General features: G+C 43.4%; 2 protein-coding genes and 1 pseudogene across 2 annotated transcripts; all 3 read left to right on the top strand.

Moving 5' to 3' along the window:
- The first annotated feature begins 799 nt into the window (after nt 1–799).
- On the top strand, nt 800–5,258 carry LOC131254373 (MDIS1-interacting receptor like kinase 2-like). Its single transcript, XM_058255362.1, has 4 exons — nt 800–1,445; nt 1,734–1,877; nt 2,253–4,106; nt 4,903–5,258. Exons 1-4 carry the CDS (start codon nt 800–802, stop codon nt 5,256–5,258), a joined length of 3,000 nt encoding a protein of 999 aa, XP_058111345.1.
- A 1,879-nt stretch (nt 5,259–7,137) lies between these two features.
- LOC131254110 (low affinity inorganic phosphate transporter 8-like) lies at nt 7,138–8,171 on the top strand. The gene has a single exon (XM_058255121.1). It carries the CDS (start codon nt 7,635–7,637, stop codon nt 8,169–8,171), a length of 537 nt encoding a protein of 178 aa, XP_058111104.1. The 5' UTR covers nt 7,138–7,634.
- Nucleotides 8,172–10,645: 2,474 nt separating this feature from the next.
- Nucleotides 10,646–21,935, top strand: part of LOC131253638 (low affinity inorganic phosphate transporter 8-like) — a 79,908-nt pseudogene continuing 68,618 nt past the window's right edge.

The raw sequence follows: 21,935 nt of genomic DNA, 5'->3' as shown, positions 1-21,935 counted from the left end.
CCAGTCCCTCCCTAATCGCACGGCTCCCCTCTAACCCAGGGTTACGAGAATCACATGTGACTTTAAGCTCTATGAGGGCAGCTGTGACGTCAGTTTTACTCCATTCCTTGTGCCAGCCCATGCTAGGAGGTGATGTTAAAATTGATAAAGACTCAGAGCCACACCACATGAAATAGCAGGAATAGAAATTCCCACGTTGAAACTTTCCAAAGACTTGTATGCCATCTAAAATCGTTAATAAGTTGATTCCCATGCAGATGAACGGAAACACTAATATCAGACTGATCCGAAACTTATGTAGCCCACAAGAAGTTTTCGATGGTGGTTTTTCAATCACCACTGCTTCTTGTGGTGTGGCCCATTTCTTGTGACGTGGCCCACTTGCATTTTGGATCTTAAAAAAGGATGGACAGAGTGAATATAAGAAAAACATCACAAGTTCACCCATTCAGTTAAAGTAGGTCGCTTCCCCAGCGTAGCACTGGCATTCCCCACTCTGTTTTACTGATAGAAACCATATATCAGCGTTAGGAAGATATGTGACATCAGCACTGCTGTGAAAATAGAAAATCAGAAAACCAGAATGCTCTGTTAGACATTAATTCTCTGTGCAAATGCACAGTCGTCATCCAAACCCTTAAAATAATGTATACAACAAGTCAATACTTCTTTTTTTTTTTCGTTTTTCCTAGTCATAAAAATAAGATGGGCAGCGCAATCAAAGCCATTTGTATCAACCTTTTCCTATAAATACCCATATCCATCATAAGTTTGTAACAGACCATAAGCAACAACAGCCATGGCCAAACATAAATCTCTCTCCCTCGCTTTTCTCCTCTTTTTCCTACCCTTTCTTTCTTCTTCCCATGCAACAATATCATCTGCAACAGCAGGACTGCCAGAAGCAGAGGCTCTACTGAAATGGAAAGCCAGCCTCTCACCAGCACAAGCTCTCCACTCATGGTCACTTCCTGCTACTAATGCCAGCACCAACACCCTATCTCCATGCAAATGGACTGGGATCTCATGTAACAGCCTTGGAAGTGTAACAGAGATAAGCCTACCGAGTGCAGGCTTGCAAGGTAAGCTCGACAACTTGAGCTTCCCCTCATTTCCAAACCTCGTTCATCTCAATCTCGGTGACAACACTCTCACTGGTACCATCCCAGCTCATATTGGCGCTCTTTATAAACTCACATCGCTCAATCTGTCTGCAAATAGTATAAGTGGATCAATACCCCTAGATATAGGGAATCTTGTGAATTTGAATGTGCTAGACTTGTCCATTAACCACCTAGATGGTTCCATCCCTTCCACTTTAGGGAACTTGTCAAAGCTTTCCAGCTTGTACGTGCACCAAAATCGAATCTCTGGCTCCATTCCACCACAGGTGGGGAATCTGCAAGATCTGGTTCTGTTGACTGTGTTTCAAAACAATCTGACTGGTCTGATCCCTCCTGCTTTGGGTAATTTGAGAAACCTTACACTGTTGTTCCTCTACAGCAATCAAATTTCTGGTTCAATTCCTCCACAATTTGGGAATTTAATGAATCTTGAAAATCTTGATCTGTCCAATAACAGTCTAACAGGTTCTATCCCTTCCACTTTAGGGAACTTGACAAAGCTGACAGTCTTCTCCCTCTTTCAAAATCAAATTTCTGGTTCTATTCCTCCAGAACTTGGGAATTTAATGAATCTCAACGATCTTGATCTGTCCATGAACATTCTAACAGGTTCTATCCCTTCCACTTTAGGGAAGTTGACAAAGCTGACAGTCCTCTCCCTCTTTCAAAATCAAATTTCTGGTTCTATTCCTCCAGAACTTGGGAATTTAATGAGTCTCAATAAGCTAACATTGAGGCAAAACAATCTGACTGGTCTGATCCCTCCTGCTTTGGGTAATTTGAGAAACCTTACATTGTTGTTCCTCTACAGCAATCAAATTTCTGGTTCAATTCCTCCACAATTTGGGAATTTAATGAATCTTGAAAATCTTGATCTGTCCAATAACAGTCTAACAGGTTCTATCCCTTCCACTTTAGGGAACTTGACAAAGCTGACAGTCTTCTCCCTCTTTCAAAATCAAATTTCTGGTTCAATTCCTCCACAATTTGGGAATTTAATGAATCTCGAAAATCTTGATCTGTCCCATAACACTCTAACAGGTTCTATCCCTTCCACTTTAGGGAACTTAACAAAGCTGACAGTCCTCTTCCTCTTTCGAAATCAAATTTCTGGTTCTATTCCTCCAGAATTTGGGAATTTAATGAATCTCAACGAACTTGATCTGTCCAATAACATCCTAACAGGTTATATCCCTTCTACTTTAGGAAACTTGACCAAGCTTACTAGGTTGTCCCTTATTGACTGTCAATTATTTGGTTCCTTGCCTCAAGAAATGACAAACATGACAAATCTTTCTGAACTCTACTTGGATGGCAACAGCCTCTCTGGCTATTTACCTCAGTTATGCCAGGGCGGATCTCTTCAAGCCTTCACTGCTGTTGGCAACCATTTCACTGGTGAGATCCCAAAAAGCATCAGAAATTGCACTAGCTTAACAAGAGTGCGACTTAATGGAAACCGACTTGCTGCAAATGTATCGGAAGCCTTTGGTGTATACCCACATCTCTCATTCATGGATGTCAGCAACAACATGTTGTTTGGTGAACTCTCACCAAATTGGGGAGAATGCCGAAATTTGACAAAGCTACAATTATCCGGGAACATGATCACCGGTAGAATTCCTCCTGAGATAGGGCAGTTGATGCAGCTAAGTGTGCTTGGTCTTTCTTCAAACCAGCTGGTAGGCGAGATTCCAAAGGAATTTGGGAGGCTGACTTCTTTGTTCAACTTAACTTTAAATGAAAACCAGCTTTCTGGTCAGATACCCCAAGAGATTGGAAAACTATCCAATTTGGAGGTTCTTGACTTGTCAATGAATCACCTAAGTGGTCCAATACCACCTCAATTAGGTGATTGCTTCAAACTCCAATATCTGAAATTGAGCGAAAATGTTTTAAATGGAAGCATTCCTTTTCAGATCGGTAACCTAGTATACCTACAGGGCTTACTAGATCTAAGTCATAACTCCCTCAATGGACAAATATCACCACAACTCACGAAATTGATTCGGTTGGAAAAGTTAAATCTCTCCCACAACATGTTGTCAGGCTCCATTCCACCTTCTTTTGAAGGGATGTTCAGCTTGCAATCCATTGATTTTTCATACAATGCCTTGGAAGGTCCTCTTCCCAACAGCAAAAGCTTTCAGAAGGCTCCTGCAGAGGCATTCATATATAATAAGGGCTTATGTGGTGAAGTGCAAGGTTTGCGACCTTGCAATGCCTCTTCAATCAATCATGGTGATGCGATGAAAGGTCACAGAGTTGTGATCCTCATTATTCTTCCTGTCTCAGTGGCCTTGTTTCTTTTATTTGTAATCATTGGCATTTCTTCCATTTATTACCAAAGAAGAAGAAATATAAAGAAAGTGGTTCTTGAGAGGAGCAGCGGAAATCCATTTTCATTATGGAATTATGATGGGATTGCTGTGTTCGAAGACATCGTGGAGGCGACAGAGGGTTTTGATGACAAATACTCCATTGGAATTGGAGGGTATGGAAAAGTTTACAAAGCAAATCTACCACTGGGTCAAGTAGTAGCGGTGAAAAAACTTCACTCACTCGAAGGAGGGGATCAATCTGATCAAAGAAGTTTTAGAAATGAGATACAAGCATTAACCGAAATCCGACATCGCAACATAGTGAAGCTTTATGGCTTTTGCTGCCATGCTCGATGCTCGTTTCTCGTCTATGAGTACATGGAAAGGGGAAGCTTGGCAAATATCCTAAGCAATGATGAAGGAGCTGCACAATTGGACTGGACTCTAAGGGTGAAGATTGTTAAAGGTGTGGCCCATGCTTTATCTTACATGCACCATGATTGCACCCTGCCAATTGTCCATCGAGACCTATCAAGCAACAACGTTCTGCTGAATTCAGAACTTGAGGCTAGTGTTTCTGATTTTGGCACTGCACGATTGTTGATACCTGATTCGTCCAATTGGAATACGCTTGCAGGCACTTATGGATACATCGCTCCAGGTTAGTCACTAATATATTCTCAACACTGAATAGTTTTATCATAAATTAGTCTTTATTTTTCTTAACATTTTCTATTTTTTGTTGAAATTATTTACTATAAAATTTGTGCATTAGTTACCACGCACACTATTGTCAAATGGGGCAATCTAAGGCAACTGGATTATGAGAAAATTCATATTTGAAAATCTTAAGAAACTTTCACCACATTTTATTAGCTATTAAATTTATGGCATTGACCATTTTTAACTGTACATTTGTTGGCCACCAATTGGTTGGATAGTAATTATGTTAAATACAACATTACCTATACACGCCATTAAAATCTCTAGTTCACACATGCCTACTTCTCACGTGTCTAGGAAATCCGAGGCATACATTAAAATAGGCCCAACCATCCAGATGACCCGACAATGATTAAGCTTGTCCTGTTATCGGGAAGGCCACCACCACATCAAAACAATGGACAATTTTGAGAAAAAAAAAATAATAATTAATAAAAGGCCAACAATATGCATTCAATGTATGCATGCGGCATGCCTAATGAGTGGACGATCCTGACTTCCTAGTCCAATCATCAGAGAGTTTGGCCCATCTTATGTTCCTCCCAGATGTACCAAACACCTTACTTGGCACATGCTCAGTTTGTAGAGATGCCTTGGTATTAGCAAGCACCAAAGCCTAGAAGATATGAAACCTAGATTAAGAAACCAGGTTAGTTTGATATATGGATAAGAGTTTATCTATTAATGATTAGCAAAGACTAAAGAATCTGATTGAACAATCTTCTATCATGCAGAGCTTGCATATACAATGAGGGTGACTGAGAAATGTGACGTCTATAGCTTCGGTGTTGTGGCACTGGAAGTGATGATGGGAAGGCATCCCGGGGAACTCATCTCCACTTTGTCATCACCAAATAGAGAAGATACACTGCTAAAGGATATGTTGGACCAACGTCTCTCCGATCCGATGGCAGAGGTTGCACAGGAAGTCATATTTGCAGTGTCCATGGCCCTTGCATGCATTCGGCCGGATCCAAACTTTCGGCCAACCATGCACCACGTGGCTCAGAAGCTATCTGTTGGCGGGCCTTCCTTCTCTCTAAAGCCATTCCATGCACTTACATTTCGTCAACTGACGGATCTCGTATAATTGGGTGTATGAAAATTAGTGAGGTTGATGGCGTGTAGTGGCAAGAACATTATTGTTGTGTGTCTATTGTATGAATATATATTTCTAGGATTAGTGATAAAAATACAAATGCAATAAAAGTAGGTTGAAAGAATAAAGATGTTTTCTTGTTTGGTGGTTATCTTCTAACTGAAGTTTTTACGCCCAAGAATTTACCTTATAGGGATTGTAATCCTTTTCTGTGATACCAGTTGTGCACTAATGTATCATCAAAAGTAGAAGAATGGATTCATTTATCTGTGAAAGTAGGCATAGACAGTGGCTTCTTTAAACAGAAGAGAGAAGAAGAAAAAAGAACTTCAGTTGGCCTTGTTGCAACTTGCAACCATCTTCTTTCTCCTTGTTTGGAAGTCCTCCGATACTATTCCAGATTGCTTGTTGGCTGATTTCTATTAGTTTAAATATGTCGAAATATTGTTTGACAGGTAAACAGTTGAGATCAACAGGTCAAAAATTACAGAATTTTCTATTTAAATCTCTGGATAGTTTTTAGTTGTCTCAACTTATAGACTAGACAACTTGATGACAGGTCGATCGACAGTGGAAATTTACATATTTTTCAAAGTTTATTTTCTTATTTGATTGGAATTCTTTGATTACATTTCTAAGATTTGTTTAGGATTATTTAGAGGATGTTAAACTCTTTTTTTATATCATTCATTCAATCAACAAACTTCTTAAGAAATTTCTTATTTTCTCTCATGGATTCGAGAAACCTCTTGTGGATTCAAGAGTGCCTTGTGGATTTAAGGTATTTATCAATTGAGGAAGATGGTGATTGACCTTATCACGTCCTTCCCTGTATCATATTGGATACTTTAACATAACTTATATGCTTAAGCAAAAAAAGATTGCTTTTCTATTAGAGTGGAGTGTGATTGAAGGTGTTCGCAATAATCCTAAACAGAAACCCATAGTTAAAGGGAAGACCTCCACTGTTGTGATCCAATAAAGAATCTCCTGACGGTTTTGAGAACTCTGGATTCCTTTCTGCCAGAGATTTTCCCTTTGAAACTTCCAGTGAAACTGCAGCTGTGGATTTTTGAAAATTTTCCAAATCTTTTGCTGCAGCTGTGGATTTTTGAAAATTTTCCAAATCTTTTGCTGCAACTTCAATGGAGGAATCTCCCATCAATTTTGACAATACTAGATTACTCTTTGCCAGAGATTTTCCCTTTGAAATGGCGGCATCTGCGTCCTCAACATTGTTTATTCTCTCCAGCAACTCTGAAGCAGTAGATTGTACGAAAGAATCTGCCTTTGACGTTGAAAACCTTAGATCCTCCTTTGCAGGAGATTTTCCCTTCGAAACAGTGGCATCAGCATCACCGATATTGTCAATTCCCTGCAGCAGCTCTGCATCCATGGATTTTTCAGAAGAATTCACCTTCGATTTTGAAAACCTTAGATCCTTCTCAGCAGCAGGAGATTTTTCTTCCGAGGCATGGGATCTCTTCGTGCTCCTCTCTACAAACCCTAGATTCGCACCATCCCTTTGACAAACTACTCCGACAACACTCGGAGGATCATTGACAACATCGGCTGCATTATCTCCACTAACGATCCTTAGCGGTGGGGAAGAATATCCCTTTCACTCCGGAGACCCTAAATCTGGAGATTTTCCGATTTTTATCGAGACTTGATCCTCTCAAAGAACCATAGATCCTTCTCCACCAAGGATTTTCCCTTCGAATCGATCCTCGAAAGCCCTACATCAAGAGGGAGAGAGATCGAGAGGGAGGGTCAGGAATAGGGAGTGGGAGAAAGGGAGAGATCTGGCGAGAGGGCTGGGAGGGTTAGGATTGGGGTTGGAATTAGTCACGTGTTGGTTCTAGAAAGGTATAAAATAGTTCCACATTTGATACAGTTTTAAACCGTTTCAAAACCAAAAAAGTACCCGTTCCTGAATGGCCTTTTTGGTGTAGTGACAACCATATCTACCAGATGACCCAAAAGTCTAGCTAGTCTATCCATCAGGTGGGCCACCTTAGAAAACTACAATACACCAAAAAAAAAAAAAAAAACCTCCAGACCTGTAGCCCATGTGATGATTGGAACCGACTTGACTTTCGGGTCAAGCTGATCATCATGGCAGGGCTCACCAGATACGCTTGTCAGAAGGCATACAAACAACACAGTCGGCCCCATAGTAAGATGAATAACTTCCATGCATGATGTGAACCAAGTTTCCAGGCACGTGAATAACTTTTCCGTGCAGTTGAATAAGTGTTGCAGAAATGGGCCTCACATAGCGTGTATCACGGGGACGTGGTTTGGATGGTGACCTGGACACCAACTAGCTAGCCGGTGTCAAAGCTGTGAGCCCTACCATGATGTATGGTGTTTTATCCATGCAATCCATCCATTTTGCATGAGCCCAAAAATAGGCAGATCCAAACCTCAAATGGACCATACCACATGAAATACCCAATTATGGGGCTACTGCCAGAAGCTCAGAAAATGAATGCAATTGAGGTGTATAAGATCTCTAGGGCCATGTTCTTGGTGGCGCTCTTCGCCACTGTCCCGGGCGACTGGTTTACTGTCTTCCTTATTGATCAGATTGGACAGTTTGCGATCCAGATTGGCGGGTTTCTCATGATGTCCATTTTCATGGCAGTTGTTGGATTCCAGTACAGTGAGGTAAGGGGCAATTCTTGCGACGGACAATCCCTGTCGGGATTTTGCGAAGAAAACATATTCCAGTTCATGGTGTTCTATGGGCTTACCTTCTTCTTTGCGAATTTTGGGCCTCACAGCACAACATTCATCCTGCTGGCTGAGCTGTTCCTGGCGAGGCTCTGGTCCACCTGTCATGGGATATCGGCAACTGCTGGGAAGGCGAGGGCCATTATCAGTGCCTTCGTCGTCTAGAGATGCACAGTACTCCATGTGGACAAGAACGATGATAAGATCAACCGGGTGGTGAATTTCATCGGATGTCTGTTCACTTTCATGTTGCCGGAGACCAACGGCCGATCGCTCGAGGAGATCTCGGGTGAGGACAAGGATCTCGGCGGTGGGAGGGAGGAGAATGAGAGGAATTCAATGGCTGAGATCTACCCTATAGTGGAAATGGTTTAAGTTAATGGCATTGATTTAAGGGTGCTAAGACAGGAGTGGCTTGCTTGGGTGGTAGACTCTCAGGAGTTTCAACACCCGGTCAAGGGTTCAAGTATCCATAGGTGGTGAAATTCCACTAGCGTGAGTGTGTGGGGTGTGTGTGCGTGTGTAAAATAAAAAAAAAAAGGAGGTGGTAAGACAGTGGGCCGGAGCCAAAAATTACAAAAAAAAAAGTATGATTCTAGCGTGCCTGATGATGAGGCATCTAATGGGTTCCCAAATTCAACAAATCAACATCTATTAATTAAACGTAAGTGGGATTATCTGATCAATCTGATTTTCTGTTTATGACCAATCTACAGTCGGTCCCACTATTGGACGGTTCAGATTTGAAGTAAATGCGATGAACATAATAGAAAAACCACCCCAACAATACTGCAGTTTGGAGTATGGTATGCATCCATGCATCTTTGTTTTTCCGCACGTTGTTTGATTTTGAATTATCTACTGTGGAAGTCGTGTTTGCAAACACGACTTCACGAAATTTCATGATATTTGGTACAACCAAATGCTCCTAACAAGAAAATAATAATAATAATAATAATGTGGTAATTTCCCTGGTGTGTGGCCCATGGTTGGTTCATCAAAGCCATTGATCTGATGGTCCCCTATCATGAATGTACCATACTCAGATCGCTTGTAATCTTTTTTAGAGGAGAGAAACTTTGATACTCTGGCAGAGTGTGATGGATGATACACATGCACTTAGAAATTACTTAGAAATTGCATATGTGGAATATACGTAATTCAAATTACACATAGAATGATAAGTACTTCCGATGTTGAAGATTTCTGAGGCAGTTACCATCAGCTGTTTGCCTAGCCAGATCAACGATCTGGATCACTGATCCATAATCCCACATGTACATGGGAATTGTCTGAAGGGCAGGAACTTATGATGCTATTTGCCTAGTCAGATCAACGGTCTCGATCACTGATCCATGGTCCCCCATCCAAGCGGATTGCGTGGTAACCCCAACATCACTGATATCCCTGATGATCAGACTCTGTAGGGTCCACTGTGATGTGTGTGTTTTATCCACACCGTTGTTTCGTTTTGCCAGCTCATTTTAGGCTCATGCCTTAAAATGAACTGTCAAAACGGATGAACGGTGTGATTAAAAAACATAAATTACGGTGGGCTCCACAGTGTCCCGTTTCTTTGAAAGGCAACACTATTCCAAGGCTTGGACCTGGATCACTCGCATACACTATACTACCCCTACCAACTCATCTAGGCTGCACGTCTTGAAAACCCTGTGCAGGTAAATTCCTACCGTTGAAATCTCGCTGGGTCCTCTATGATGTTTATATACCATCCATACCGTTCATATGGTCATTACTATTAGTATGAACTGGAAACACAAAAAATAGCCTGATTTTATAACTTATGTGGTCCACGCATGTTTCAACTGTAGACGTTCAATCCTCTGCCGTACGAGCCACTTGATATTTGGATTTGGGTCATTTTGGGTCTATGTCCTTACATGATCTGGAAAAAAATAAAAAACCAATGGACGGGGTGGATTTCCCATAAACATCACGGTGGGCCCCACATAGCAGGAAATCCGCGTCCTAAAGACCATTTTCTTGTTGGTAACGACTTTTCAAAAAAGCCGTTACTTCCAAAGTGAATTTCTTGTTTAAATCACAGCCAGAACTTCCAAACACCAAGTTCGCTAATTCCACACGCGACGGTATATGCCGTATCATCCATATGTGGTCACGCGTGCAAATATGAGACACGTGTATGAGATCTGATTTTTACGTGTATGAGATCTGATTTTTTCATAAGGTTGAAAATAATCCTTAGTTCTTCTTTCTGAAAACTCAAAACTATTCATTTCTTCAAGTGGGCCACAAGTTGCAAAGTAATTTGACGGTTGAAATTTCCTTCTTTGTAGCCATTCATTTTTTTTCAATATAATATGGCCCACTTAGTTATAAAATGACCTGAATTTTATTCCAGAAGATCTAAACAATATTGTAGATCACCTGATTAAGAGCTAAGATCTCACAAATGTATAACAGAGAGACAGATGCACTCGTGTGGAGATGTGTATGTCTCCAACACGTGTGGATTTAGCCACTCCTCTCCCATACGCAATCCAGATAAAACAGAAACCCGCCCTATGCAACACCACCATTCCATCTCTAACACACAATCCTCAACACCCATTTGGCGACGCTCAGTCGGACGATCGGACGGTTGAGATTGGTTAGCAATGTTACTACCACAAGGTATGATCGCCGTCTTCTCGGCGCTCGACAATGAAAAGGCCCAGCTCTACCATTTCACACAGATCGCCGGGATGGGGTTCTTCACCAACGCCTACTACCTCTTCAGCATCACAGCCGTCATTAAGAAGATAGGCCGCCTCTACTACTACAATCCAACGATCCAAAATCCAGGGACCCTGCCAGACAATGTCAACAATGCAATCTCCGGCGTAGCGCTGTGTGGGACACTCGCCGGCCAGCTGTTTTTCTGGTGGCTTGGAGACAAGCTTGGGAGGAAGAAGGTGTACGGTATCAAGCTCGTTACGATGGTTGGATCTGCGATCGCATCCGCCTTCACAATGGGGTCCACCGCCAAGACCGCAATGAGCTGTCTATGCTTCTTCCGCTTCTGGCTTGGATTCGGCATTGGTGGTGACTACCTCCTATCGGCTGTCATCGTGTCGGAGTACACCAACCAAAAGATGCAGGGTGGGTTGATTGCTGCCATAAGCGCGATGCAAGGAACTGGGATTATGGTGACGGGGTCCGTCGCGATGTGCGTCTCCATGGCATTTTGTGTGTACTACCCACCACTAAGCTTTGTTACCAACCACGTACTGTTGACACAGCTGGAAGGTGATTTCGTCTGGCGGATTGTTCTCTTGTTAGGGGCGATTCCAGCTGTTCTGACATACTATTGGCGGATGAAGATGCCGGAGACAGACCGGTTCATTGGAAAGGGGGACGATAAGAAGGCGGTGGCTGACATGGAGAAGGTCCTTGAGAGCGATATACAGGCTACTGAAGTTGAAACCGGGATGAGAAAATCGTATGTGTTGGTCTGCAAGGAGTTCGTGGCTTGCTACTGGCCCTACCTGATTGGAATATCCATGACATGGTTCTTCCTTGATATCAGTTTCTTTGGAACATTCATGAGATGGTTCCTCCTTAACATTGCCTTCTACAGCTACAACATCACGCAGAAGGACACCTTTCCGGCGATCGGGCTGGTGCGGAAAGCCCAGAAAATGAATGCAATCGAGGAGGCGTTCGGGATCTCCAAGAAAATGTTCCTGGTGGCGCTCTTCGCCACTGTCCTGGGATATTGATTCAGTCTTCCTTATTCACAGGATTGGACGGCTCATGATCCAGCTCGGCAGGTTTTCATGACGTCCATTAATCTTACACCGAGTCAAAGAACGCAATAGAAAATGAAAATTTACAAGTCACGTTTTTAAAGAAGTCCAGTAGAAATCATGAATGTCAATAAAAAATAAGTTTATCATTTTTATTAAGTCACGTTTTTCATGGAGTTTGATTATGAAACTTCTTCCCACGTTGTGAGGAGTTCAGCTTCTCAGAGAAGCTCTGTGGACTTGGAGTAATTATCTCCTTGAGGAAGATTGATCGACCTTATCACATTCATCCCTGCGTTGGTATTAGAGCGAGGAGTCCCCTCAGATTAATGGCAAATAATGAATAAAATTGACCAAAATCCTGTGAATGGTGATTTAAGGATTTGTTATATTTTGGAAAGAATAAAAGCTTCTAACCAAAAGAGTTATTTAAATATAAGAATTGCAGGCAACACTCAGACCATCTTGTTAATAAGCTAATTCGACCTCGGCGATGCTCAGCAAGTGGTTGCCGTACAACACAACCCAAATTTTTATAGGTCACTGTCACTGTCAGTGGTAAATCGTAGGACTACCCCATCACTTATTTGGCATTATCAATTCACCGTGAGTCGTAACAAATAGATGGATCGGATTGTTCATTGGACCTAGTTGTGTAAAAAAACTTGGCCGTTGGATTGAAGTGACGTTCCGAGAGCAACCGACCTTTTTCTCGGGATTTTTTTTTTTTTCGTTTTTCTTTCTTTAGACACGCGCCACATAGCACACGAACCCATGACCCGATGGTAGAAACGGACTGTCTACCAGTGAGCCATGGGATGGAAACCACGGGATTAGATGCACCGTTGAATTGAATTAGCATACTCTAACATTCAATGGAAAAAAGGCCAATGTTCGGACGGCCAGGATCTTCCAATTTAGCGATTATGGGGCTTGGGCCAACAGATCAATAGCTTTTGGATCCACACGTGCGCAAATCGAAAGTTATCAATCAGTCAAAAATAGAACCCTCCAGCGAAACTAGTATGATATGTGGCCCTTTATCTTTGCATAGCACACGCTTTCTCAATTCTGGAAAGTGGGGCCCACGGTTTGATGATCCAAACCGTTGACCTGTCGAATCCTACTGTGAATGGAGCATATGCCGCCCTCATCTTTGCAAAACATACACGGTTTTTGAATTCAGATAAGGGCCCCACAGTTCGATAAACCAGACCATTAGTCCCTTGATCAGTTCCACCTCTGATAGAGCAAGCCCAAAAACCTCCAAGATTGAAAGATCCCAGCCAGCAACATCAGGACCTTTCCAGGTTGAATCTGCACCATTGTTTGATTTCTCTCCTTGAACCATCTATTCGTAGGCCATGTTTTAATTTCAACTGAAGAAATTCTCAAGGCATAGCCAATACATAGCGGAACACAACAAACCAATGGTCTGGATCACTTCACCTTCGTCCCCAACTTTCAGAATTGAAAATCTGTCACATATCCTGTAATTCCACTCAGTGTAATTCAATCCAGTGGATTAGCTGTTGTACCGCACACCAGCAACCTCGCTGGTGTATGTATGTGGGGGCACACAGAAAAGTCCGGCAGAAGATCAACGTTCTATGGGCCCCATTATGATATATTTATTACATCTACACCGTTCATACATTTGGCGAGATCATTTTGGAGCATGCGCCCAAAAATGAGTCATATCCAAATCTCAAGTGGACCACATCACAAATAGCAGTGGGGACAATGATTCCCACTGTTAAAACATTCATAGGGCCCACCATAATGTTTTTTCTCCCTCAAATCTGTTCATAAGGTCACACAAACATAAACGAAGAGAAAAAACAAATATAAGATTGATCCAAAATCAGTCCATGAAAAATCATTCTATAACAAGTAAAATCATTTCAAGAAAAATGATAAAAATAAATAGGAACTCTTATTAGCATTAAATTGCCTTTTTCATCAATCACATTCAACTACACCATGAATATATAGAAATATGTACTAAAAACTTACGGATTTTGCTGCCGCAATCTTCCATGGACGTCCATTCGACCTTAGTAGAATTTAATGGGGTGATGGATGCAAACAAACGGCTCTGATGCTTTATGCCTTTTTCAAGTGCTGGAAAATAGCTACATGAGCTGCATCCAATTCGTACGGAAGAGTTTTGCACTGATGAGAATTTTTCTTTCTTTTCCTTCCAAAAGTTCCCGAGTCCAAAACTGAGTTGACTCAGGTCATTGTCTCGATTTTGGTCTGCAATGAGTCACTAGACCAAAATGGAACTGAGTCAGGGCGAGTCATAGCAGTTTTGGTCCGCAATCCGTAACCGCTGTTAAAGACCATGTCGCGGAAGCACCCATTGTTCACTTGTTATCTTTTTAGAAGAGAAAAACTTTGATACTCTAGCAGAGTGTGATGGATGATACACAGGCATTTAGAAAATACTTGAAATTGCATATGCACATCAGGTAGTTCAAAATAAACTGTAAAATTATGGGTCCCAGTTTCAATGTATCGTGAACCAAAATTATGCGTATCTGATTATCTAATGCACGGGCATTTTCACACCATACATGAGTGGGGTGACTTGTGCGATGCAAGGCACACTTGGTGTGGGCGGCCCGTGTGAGGTAGGCCCCACCCATGTGAAGCAGGTGGCTTGTGTGAAGTGGAACCCATGTGAAGTGGGACCCATGAAGGGGGTTCGGCCGAGGTCCTAACCCATAGGATGTGGGGCTTAGGCTTTGAGATAAATGGATTGATTCGCCATGCTCTATCAATTCACGCTTTTAGAACAATTGGTTAATTGTACTGCATCAAATTGGCATCGGAGCGTTGATTAATGGAGTAGCATTTTCACACCAGACTCGAGTGGGGTGGCCTGTGGGATGCCGGAGCACACTTGGGGTAGGTGGCTCATGTGAGGCGGGCCCCACCCGTGTGAAGCCTGCATCATTATCTGACTGTAAAATTCATGGACATTTATTGGACAACCAAAAATGAAAAATATCCAATGGTCCTATTTCAACAAACAAGTGTCCGCAGGCCTGAGGTTAGGATTATTCAACCGATCTGATTTTGGGACCAACTTAGCACCAGTGGGTTGCACAATTTAGTCAGTTTACTTTGAGTTAATATAAGCCACGTGTATAATCTCTGAGCCTGAGTATCAAGCATCAGACCTGCTAGAGTATCAAAATAACTCCCTATTCAAGAAATGAATCCACCATTTACACCCACCCCTTACGCTTACAAGAGTGTTACTTTCCACTAATCCATTTTTTGAGCATTTTAATTGATTTTTCAATGATACTTTCACTAACCTGGAAAATCAAGTGATCATGGTCACTTTGGGTAAACATGATAAGCATGCTTATCTTCTGCCACGTGGCCTTAATAAAAGAAAAGTGTGCTGATTGGGGGTATTAGAATTGCCCGTCCCTGCAATGGTGCGCCTTGCTTTACTGTTACTGCATCAAAGGCCACGATTTCAGTGAATTCGTATGTTAAATAAGAGAAGAACTTCCAACCTAAATACACGATCTTGATAACCATCTCCAAGGGTTATGATCATAGCAGATTTATAGTTACTGAGGTGTGGGAATCCATGCATGTTGTGTTGAGGGTCAAATATTGCATATTAGACCCCAATTATTACTTGGATCTACAAGCATAATTCCGTTTAAGGGCTGATTTAATCATGTTTGTGATGCAGGGCGTATCTACGAGTCTGGACTGGAAAAGGGTACTAAAAGCATGGATTTAACGGTCTGAAAGGCAAGGGACGGACTCCAGGGGACCAAGATCGGCAGATTTGCACACTAAGGATCCAAGAAGATCGAGAAAATGATGCTCAAGTAGCCCTCAGGAAGTCAAGAATGAAAGATCATTTAAGAGCTTGGATTGAAAAGAATGCTAAAAGAATGGATTTAATGCTCAAGAATCGCAAAAGCCGCCAGTGGACAGATCAACCATTAAATTTTAGGCCACATGATTGCTGGATATGCTTCAAATTTTGGACTCAACCACTTAAATTAGATGGAGAAACCGGATGGACGGAACAGATTTCTCCTACTCATCAAGGTAGGCCCCACTTCATGTAGCTTGTGTACACAGCAGAAGTACGCCTGCTTTGTACCGAATCAGAAAAAGATTTCAAAAAGCACTATCCCGCATAATCCCGAACGGATTCAGAAATTCGAATCGCACACTGCGAATTGACAAACAGAGACTCGCGGACGAAATTCGGTGGGCCACCATCTTAATTCAGAAGCCTAACCGTACTGTTCTATAAGCCTCCACGGTCCTCTCAGTCGAATTCGGCGACCCGCGATCTAGTATCGGCGTTTGCGCCCGATCATGAGTCGTGTCCCGTATATCAGAGTCGGATCGACTCGAAACTTATACCCTTGCGACCGCGCCGTCGCCGCGGTTCTGACGCCGCATATTACGCGCCAAGGCGAGACCCGGTCCAGGAGATGTGGGCCCGCGTTCAGTTCGAGGAAAACGGCGCGCGTTGCAATACCGAGAGAATCTCTACAATAGGTCAAATCAATCAAGTACATGTCACCTTACCCAAAAAGCAACCCAAAGTCAACTCTCCCTCTCTCCACCCATCCCTTTTCAAGTACACCCATCACTCACCCATCACTCACCCCATCACTCACCCATCCCTCTTTTTCTTACATCCTCTCTCTCTCTCATCTCTCTCTCATTTTTCTCTCCCAAGCACCATGAGAGCACCCCACGTCCATGGCTCTCCATGGGAGGAGCTTTGTGTGGCCCACTCCCTACCATCTAAGCCAATCCTTCAAAGCCGATCTCAACCGTTGAATCACACCCATTCGAGCTCTAGATCGCATTGGCGGAAGAAAGAAAAGAGATCTTAGGTGGGTGATTTTATTACTTGATTTATGATTCGAAGGCCCACACATGTGGGACCCATCTTGATGTATGTGTTGTATAGAGGGGCCCATAGTAGCGGGGTCCCTCCTATTTCCACCGATCTTTCCTCCTTTTTCTCTATTTCTCTCTCTCATTCTCTTTTGGTGTTGGAACGTGGACCCACCTTGAAAGATGGTGCTGGACGTGGGACCCACCAATCGTGTGTGTTGAATCCACACCGTTGAGCAACCCTGGTATGGTGCTGGACCCACCAGATGCATGTATTTTTATCCCAGCCATCCATCAGCATGGTGGAGCCCACTGACGCATGTGTTGTACCCATGACTGCCTAGTCCATGGGGCCCATGAGATGTATGTATTTTGTCCTGGCCTCCACCATCCAGGCGGGGCTGGACGTGGACCCTAGCATGACATATGTTTTGTACCCAGACCGTCCATCAAATGGACGTCCAGTAGGGACGTGGCCCACCTTGGATGTCTGTATTCTGCGTCCACATTGTCCGTCCTTCCGTTCACACGTGTGTACCACCCCCTGGCGTACATATGGGACCCACATTAGGTATGCTTTATATCCACGCCATCCAGCAGCTTCCGTGATGCCCCGAATTCGGCACTCGACTTCCATACACCAAGTCCCGAGTTTGTTGAGGGTCGAATATTGCATATCAGACCCAGTTATTGCCTGGATTTATAAACATGGTACCGTTGAATAGCCCATTTTAATCATGTTTGTATTGCAAGGTGGAATTGCGAGCTGAGACTGGATCGGGATGCTAAAAGCACGGATTTAACGTTCAGAATGCACCAAGGCAAGGGACGGACTCCAGTGGACCAAGATCAACGGAATTACACGCCAGGGATCCACGAAAATTGAGAAACTGAAGCTCAAGCGGCTTAAAAGTCAGCCAGAATGCAAGATCACTGGGTTTCCATCATCTGTTTGGCTCGAAACTTTATACATGGTTCGAGGACCAAAAACCAACCGTACACGTCAAATTTCAGCCATTGGATCCTCGTAAAAGTGGCTGAACTAACAGATCAGTCCATAAAACCCTGATTTAGGGCCCACCCGCTGTCCGGATACTCTTTAACTCGGCCCCACGGCTCAAATGAAATGAGGAACAAGATGGATGGTGTGGATTTCTCATAATCACCATACAGTGTACATAGTACACTTTTTGCACTAAGACGTGCATGGCAAGACAGGGACGTCTCCCTCTCCAATTCAAATTCTCGCCAGCGCGCAAACAGAGCTCCATCCAATTTTGAGTTGTGGGGCCCATACATTGTTCAAACTGTAGATTTGGACCGTCTATTCGATCCTTTGGACGGCCAAGACCAACATATAGGTGTCCGTTTGCCACCTTGCAAGCAGTTGTGTGAAGATCTCAGTGGAACGGAAGATGGACGGTAAAATGAAAAATTCAGTGGACCGCATTAAAAGCAATCCAAAAGCAGTCATTTCTGACCGAAATTTCGAGAGTAATCCGGTGGACGGAATGGATTTCTCAAAATAAGATCGAAGTGGGCCCCACCGACTTCAACAGCGACCCCATCCTTGCGCAGACTCTGTTTTCCGCGTCCGGAAAAACCGGGACTTCCAGGCCGTTCCACGATCAAGATCATGGTCGGTTCGTTGATCTGAACCGTTCAAAGTCTTCCAATGGGGCCGCCTTCCATCACCAAGGAGTCTGAACGGCTCAGATCTCAAACTCAGCTGCTCCATCGTCCCAAGATCGGGCCAAACGCAAGTGAGTTGGTTTCCTTTCGCATGCAGACTCTTCTGCGTAAAAGAGGCCACCGACTCACGCCTCTGGGGACGCACTCCATCCCACTGGCCTAGTTTTTCTTTTGTCTATAAAAGGGAACATGAAGAGGGAGAAAGGGGATCATCCAATCTTTGGAACATGAGCAGCCGTGGAGGCATCTGGAAAAGGGAAGCTTTGGGCATCAGAAGAGGCTGGGACGTGGCTGGAACGTGAGAGAGAGACAGAGGCAGCCGGTTTTCTTCTTTTCCTTTATATTTCTTTTGTTTATTTTTAGCCCATTCATGTGTGGCTAAACCTCTTAGCTAGGGCTAAGAGGTGAAGCCTGTAGCGAGATGGGAGATTCTGCTTTGTGCCTTTAATTCATAAACTGAATTTGATTTAGTTGATTATTAAAGGAATATTTTTCTTAGTCTTTAATGGTCTGTTGTGACTGAAATTACAATGGGTTTGCAATGGCTTTGAGTATTTTTTTCCCTTTTGATGTTTATGACGTCAGGAGGCCCTGTTGTTCACCATCGTCTCCTGGGCATGGTTGGATGATAGTACCCTTCCTAACTTTCATGCATTATTGATTGGTTGGTAATTAGTTTAATTCTGTTGTTTGCTTTGTCTCCTAGGCATGGTTTGATGATGGAATCCATTCTAATTCATATACCTTTCACCTCTTGAAAACTATATCAAAGGAAGTCTAGTTAATTTCTATGATTTCTAAAGCAGGTATAAGATCTCCCTGATCCCTACAAGTGGATCCTCTGAATCCCTAGTTTTTCTTCCTCTGAATTTCTTAAGTTATTAGATAATTACTCCACAATTACTCCTTAAATTCTATTTGGTTTAGATTTCATCTTAGCCTAGTTCTAGTATGCTTTATATCCACGCCATCCAGACCATCCATCATCTGGACGGTGGTTGCGGGACACCTCACGTCCAGTCCGTGGGCGTGGGACACCGCAGGACGTATGTATTTTAATTACACTGTGTATAGATGGTGGAATAGCCCACCATGTTGTATGGATTTCATTTGCACCGTCTGTGCAGGGGCCACCGTGATGTATCTGTTAACCCTGCCGTCCATTCATAGGGTGGGACCCACCTTGGTGGATGCCTTGCATCCACGCGTGTGGAGCTTACTTGGTGGATGGCCTGATCTTGCACCGTCCAGCAGCAATGGTGGGGTGTTATTGTGATGTACGTTGAACACCACCTGTTCTTTGCATGGAATGTGGGGCCACTTGATGACGTGTTGAGTGCACACGTGGCACTATTCTGATGCAAGTGTTTTGCCACACCGTCCAGACCTTGGACGGTGGGGCCCCTTCTGATGTACGTGCTTGTACACACCGTCCATCAATTTTTAATCCAAACCATTCGAGCTGTCTGATGGTGGGACCCACTGCAAATTTCGTCAGCAAGTTGTGGGTCCACGCAGCTCAAAGCTGTTGTACGGCTGTCAGTAGGTTCCGTGGACGTGGCCCACATGGTTTTTGTAGTTCATCCCACGCCGTCCATCTGTTTCATCCACACAGTCCATTACCTAGATGTGGGGCCTACCATGATGAATGTGTTGCATCCTCACCGTCCAATTACTGTACGGTGGGACGGTGGCATACCTCTCACCTATTTTATATTATAATATTATATTATATAATATATGTATATATGATATATATCTGCTGTATATATATCCCTGGACGTGGCAGATTCAAAAGAAGAGATAATATATATGTATATATAATATCTATATATGTATATATTATATTATATAATACATAAGGTGGGCCCCACTTGGAAACCCACCTGATTGGAGGGGATTGGCTGGTGTTTGTACACTGTCCAGATGGTTGGACGGTGGAACCCAGCTGATGTATGGATTTCATCCATACCGTCCATCCATCAGGGATGGGCCACCCTGGTGTTTATGTTCTATCCACACCATCCATTGTTTGGGACGGTGGGACCCTCTCACGTATTGTATATGTTGGACCCAAACCGTCCATCCACCTTACGGCCCACGTAATGTATTTGTTTCATCCTCACCGTTCAGACAGTGCTGGATGGCACTGAACAATGTTTGGATGGTGCCAAATTACATGGGAAATGTTTGGATGGTGCTGATTTACCTGGGCAATATTTGAACAGTGCTGATCATCATTAGTGGGCCTGTGCCCCATTGAATGATAGTGTACAGTGATATACATATTGCACATACAACTATTGAAATGATTTTTAGATGTAATCCAAGCCCCATTCGTCGGGCCCACCTTGATGTATCTTATGGCCCATTCGTCAGGCCCACCTTGATATATTTTATGGCCCATTAGTGCAACACATTGTTGCAGCCCACTTGTTGTATTTGAGGCCCATAGGTTGCGGCCCACATGTTATGTATTTGAGGCCCATGTGCAGGGCCCACCTAGTGTGTATTCGAGGCCCATGGGTTGTGGCCCATTGCAATGTATTTGAGGCCCATGGGCGAAGCCCAATGTGATGAATGTGTGGCCGCTACGTTGTGTATGAATCTTTTATGTGGGCCAATCCTTGGGAGCAATGTTGGTTAGATGTCCACATTGATGGGCAATGATGGTTGGATGTCCACATTGTAACCTTCCCTTAGGCCTTGTTCGACCCTTTCTCATCGAGGCCGATTGTCATGACCGATTTGCCGATTTTGATTATCGATCGATCCGATTATCGTGACCGACTGCCGATTCTGAATGACGATTTCGATTTGTCGAGGCCGATTGTATAGGCCGAATCTGATTGTCAAGGCCAAGTATTGAGGCCGATTTTGATTGTCGAGACCGATTTCGATTGCTAAGGCCGATTATCGTGACCTATGTGATGTATATGAGGCTTATGTGATGAGGCCCATTGTGATACATTTGAGGGCCAAGCGATGGAGCCCATTGTGATGTGTATTAAGCTCTTGAATGAGGCCCATGGTGTTGTATATCAGGCCCTTTGTGAGGCCATGGGTCCACTATATATTAGGTTATATGTAGGCCACTCCTTGGGGGTAATGTTGGTTAAATGTCCACATTGTCGAGGCCGATTATGATTTGCGAGTTATTGATACCGATTATGAGTGTGTGACAACATAGCATCACAATACATGCCCATACGCATCATCTACATGTTTGTTATGAGATATGGTTGACCATTACATATGACATTAGACATCTTTGTTATGAGACTCCCTAATAGGTAGAGATTGTCTCACATGAGTACACGGTATGCGCGAGAATTAATGCATGACTGGATTGTATGACTCATGCATCGTGCATTATGTGTTGTGATTACCGTACGCCCTAGCGACATCGGGCCGTAGCCTCCACAGATATTTCGTGGATGGCCGGATGGGACACCGGAAATTCATTCTACATGGGGTGCTATAGATATCCCTGGGTGCAAGTCCCTAAACCCTCTTAATTCCGAGAGGTTGCTCCAACGTTTAGGCCGAGTGGATGCATGAGCGTATG

This window comes from Magnolia sinica, chromosome 8 (genome assembly GCF_029962835.1).
Source record: "Magnolia sinica isolate HGM2019 chromosome 8, MsV1, whole genome shotgun sequence".
NCBI classification, from domain to species: domain Eukaryota; kingdom Viridiplantae; phylum Streptophyta; class Magnoliopsida; order Magnoliales; family Magnoliaceae; genus Magnolia; species Magnolia sinica.
Note: the sequence above shows the minus strand (reverse complement) of the source record. Positions and strands in the feature narration are given on the sequence as shown.

Excerpts from the sequence above, each read along its gene's own strand:
- LOC131254373 (XM_058255362.1), top strand. The coding sequence starts at position 800 with ATGGCCAAACATAAATCTCTCTCCCTCGCTTTTCTCCTCTTTTTCCTA. Across the intron at positions 1,878-2,252 it reads GAGGCAAAACAATCTGACTG|AATTTGGGAATTTAATGAAT; the intron begins GTCTGATCCCTC and ends CTATTCCTCCAG. Across the intron at positions 4,107-4,902 it reads TTATGGATACATCGCTCCAG|AGCTTGCATATACAATGAGG; the intron begins GTTAGTCACTAA and ends TCTATCATGCAG.
- LOC131254110 (XM_058255121.1), top strand. The coding sequence starts at position 7,635 with ATGGTGTTTTATCCATGCAATCCATCCATTTTGCATGAGCCCAAAAAT.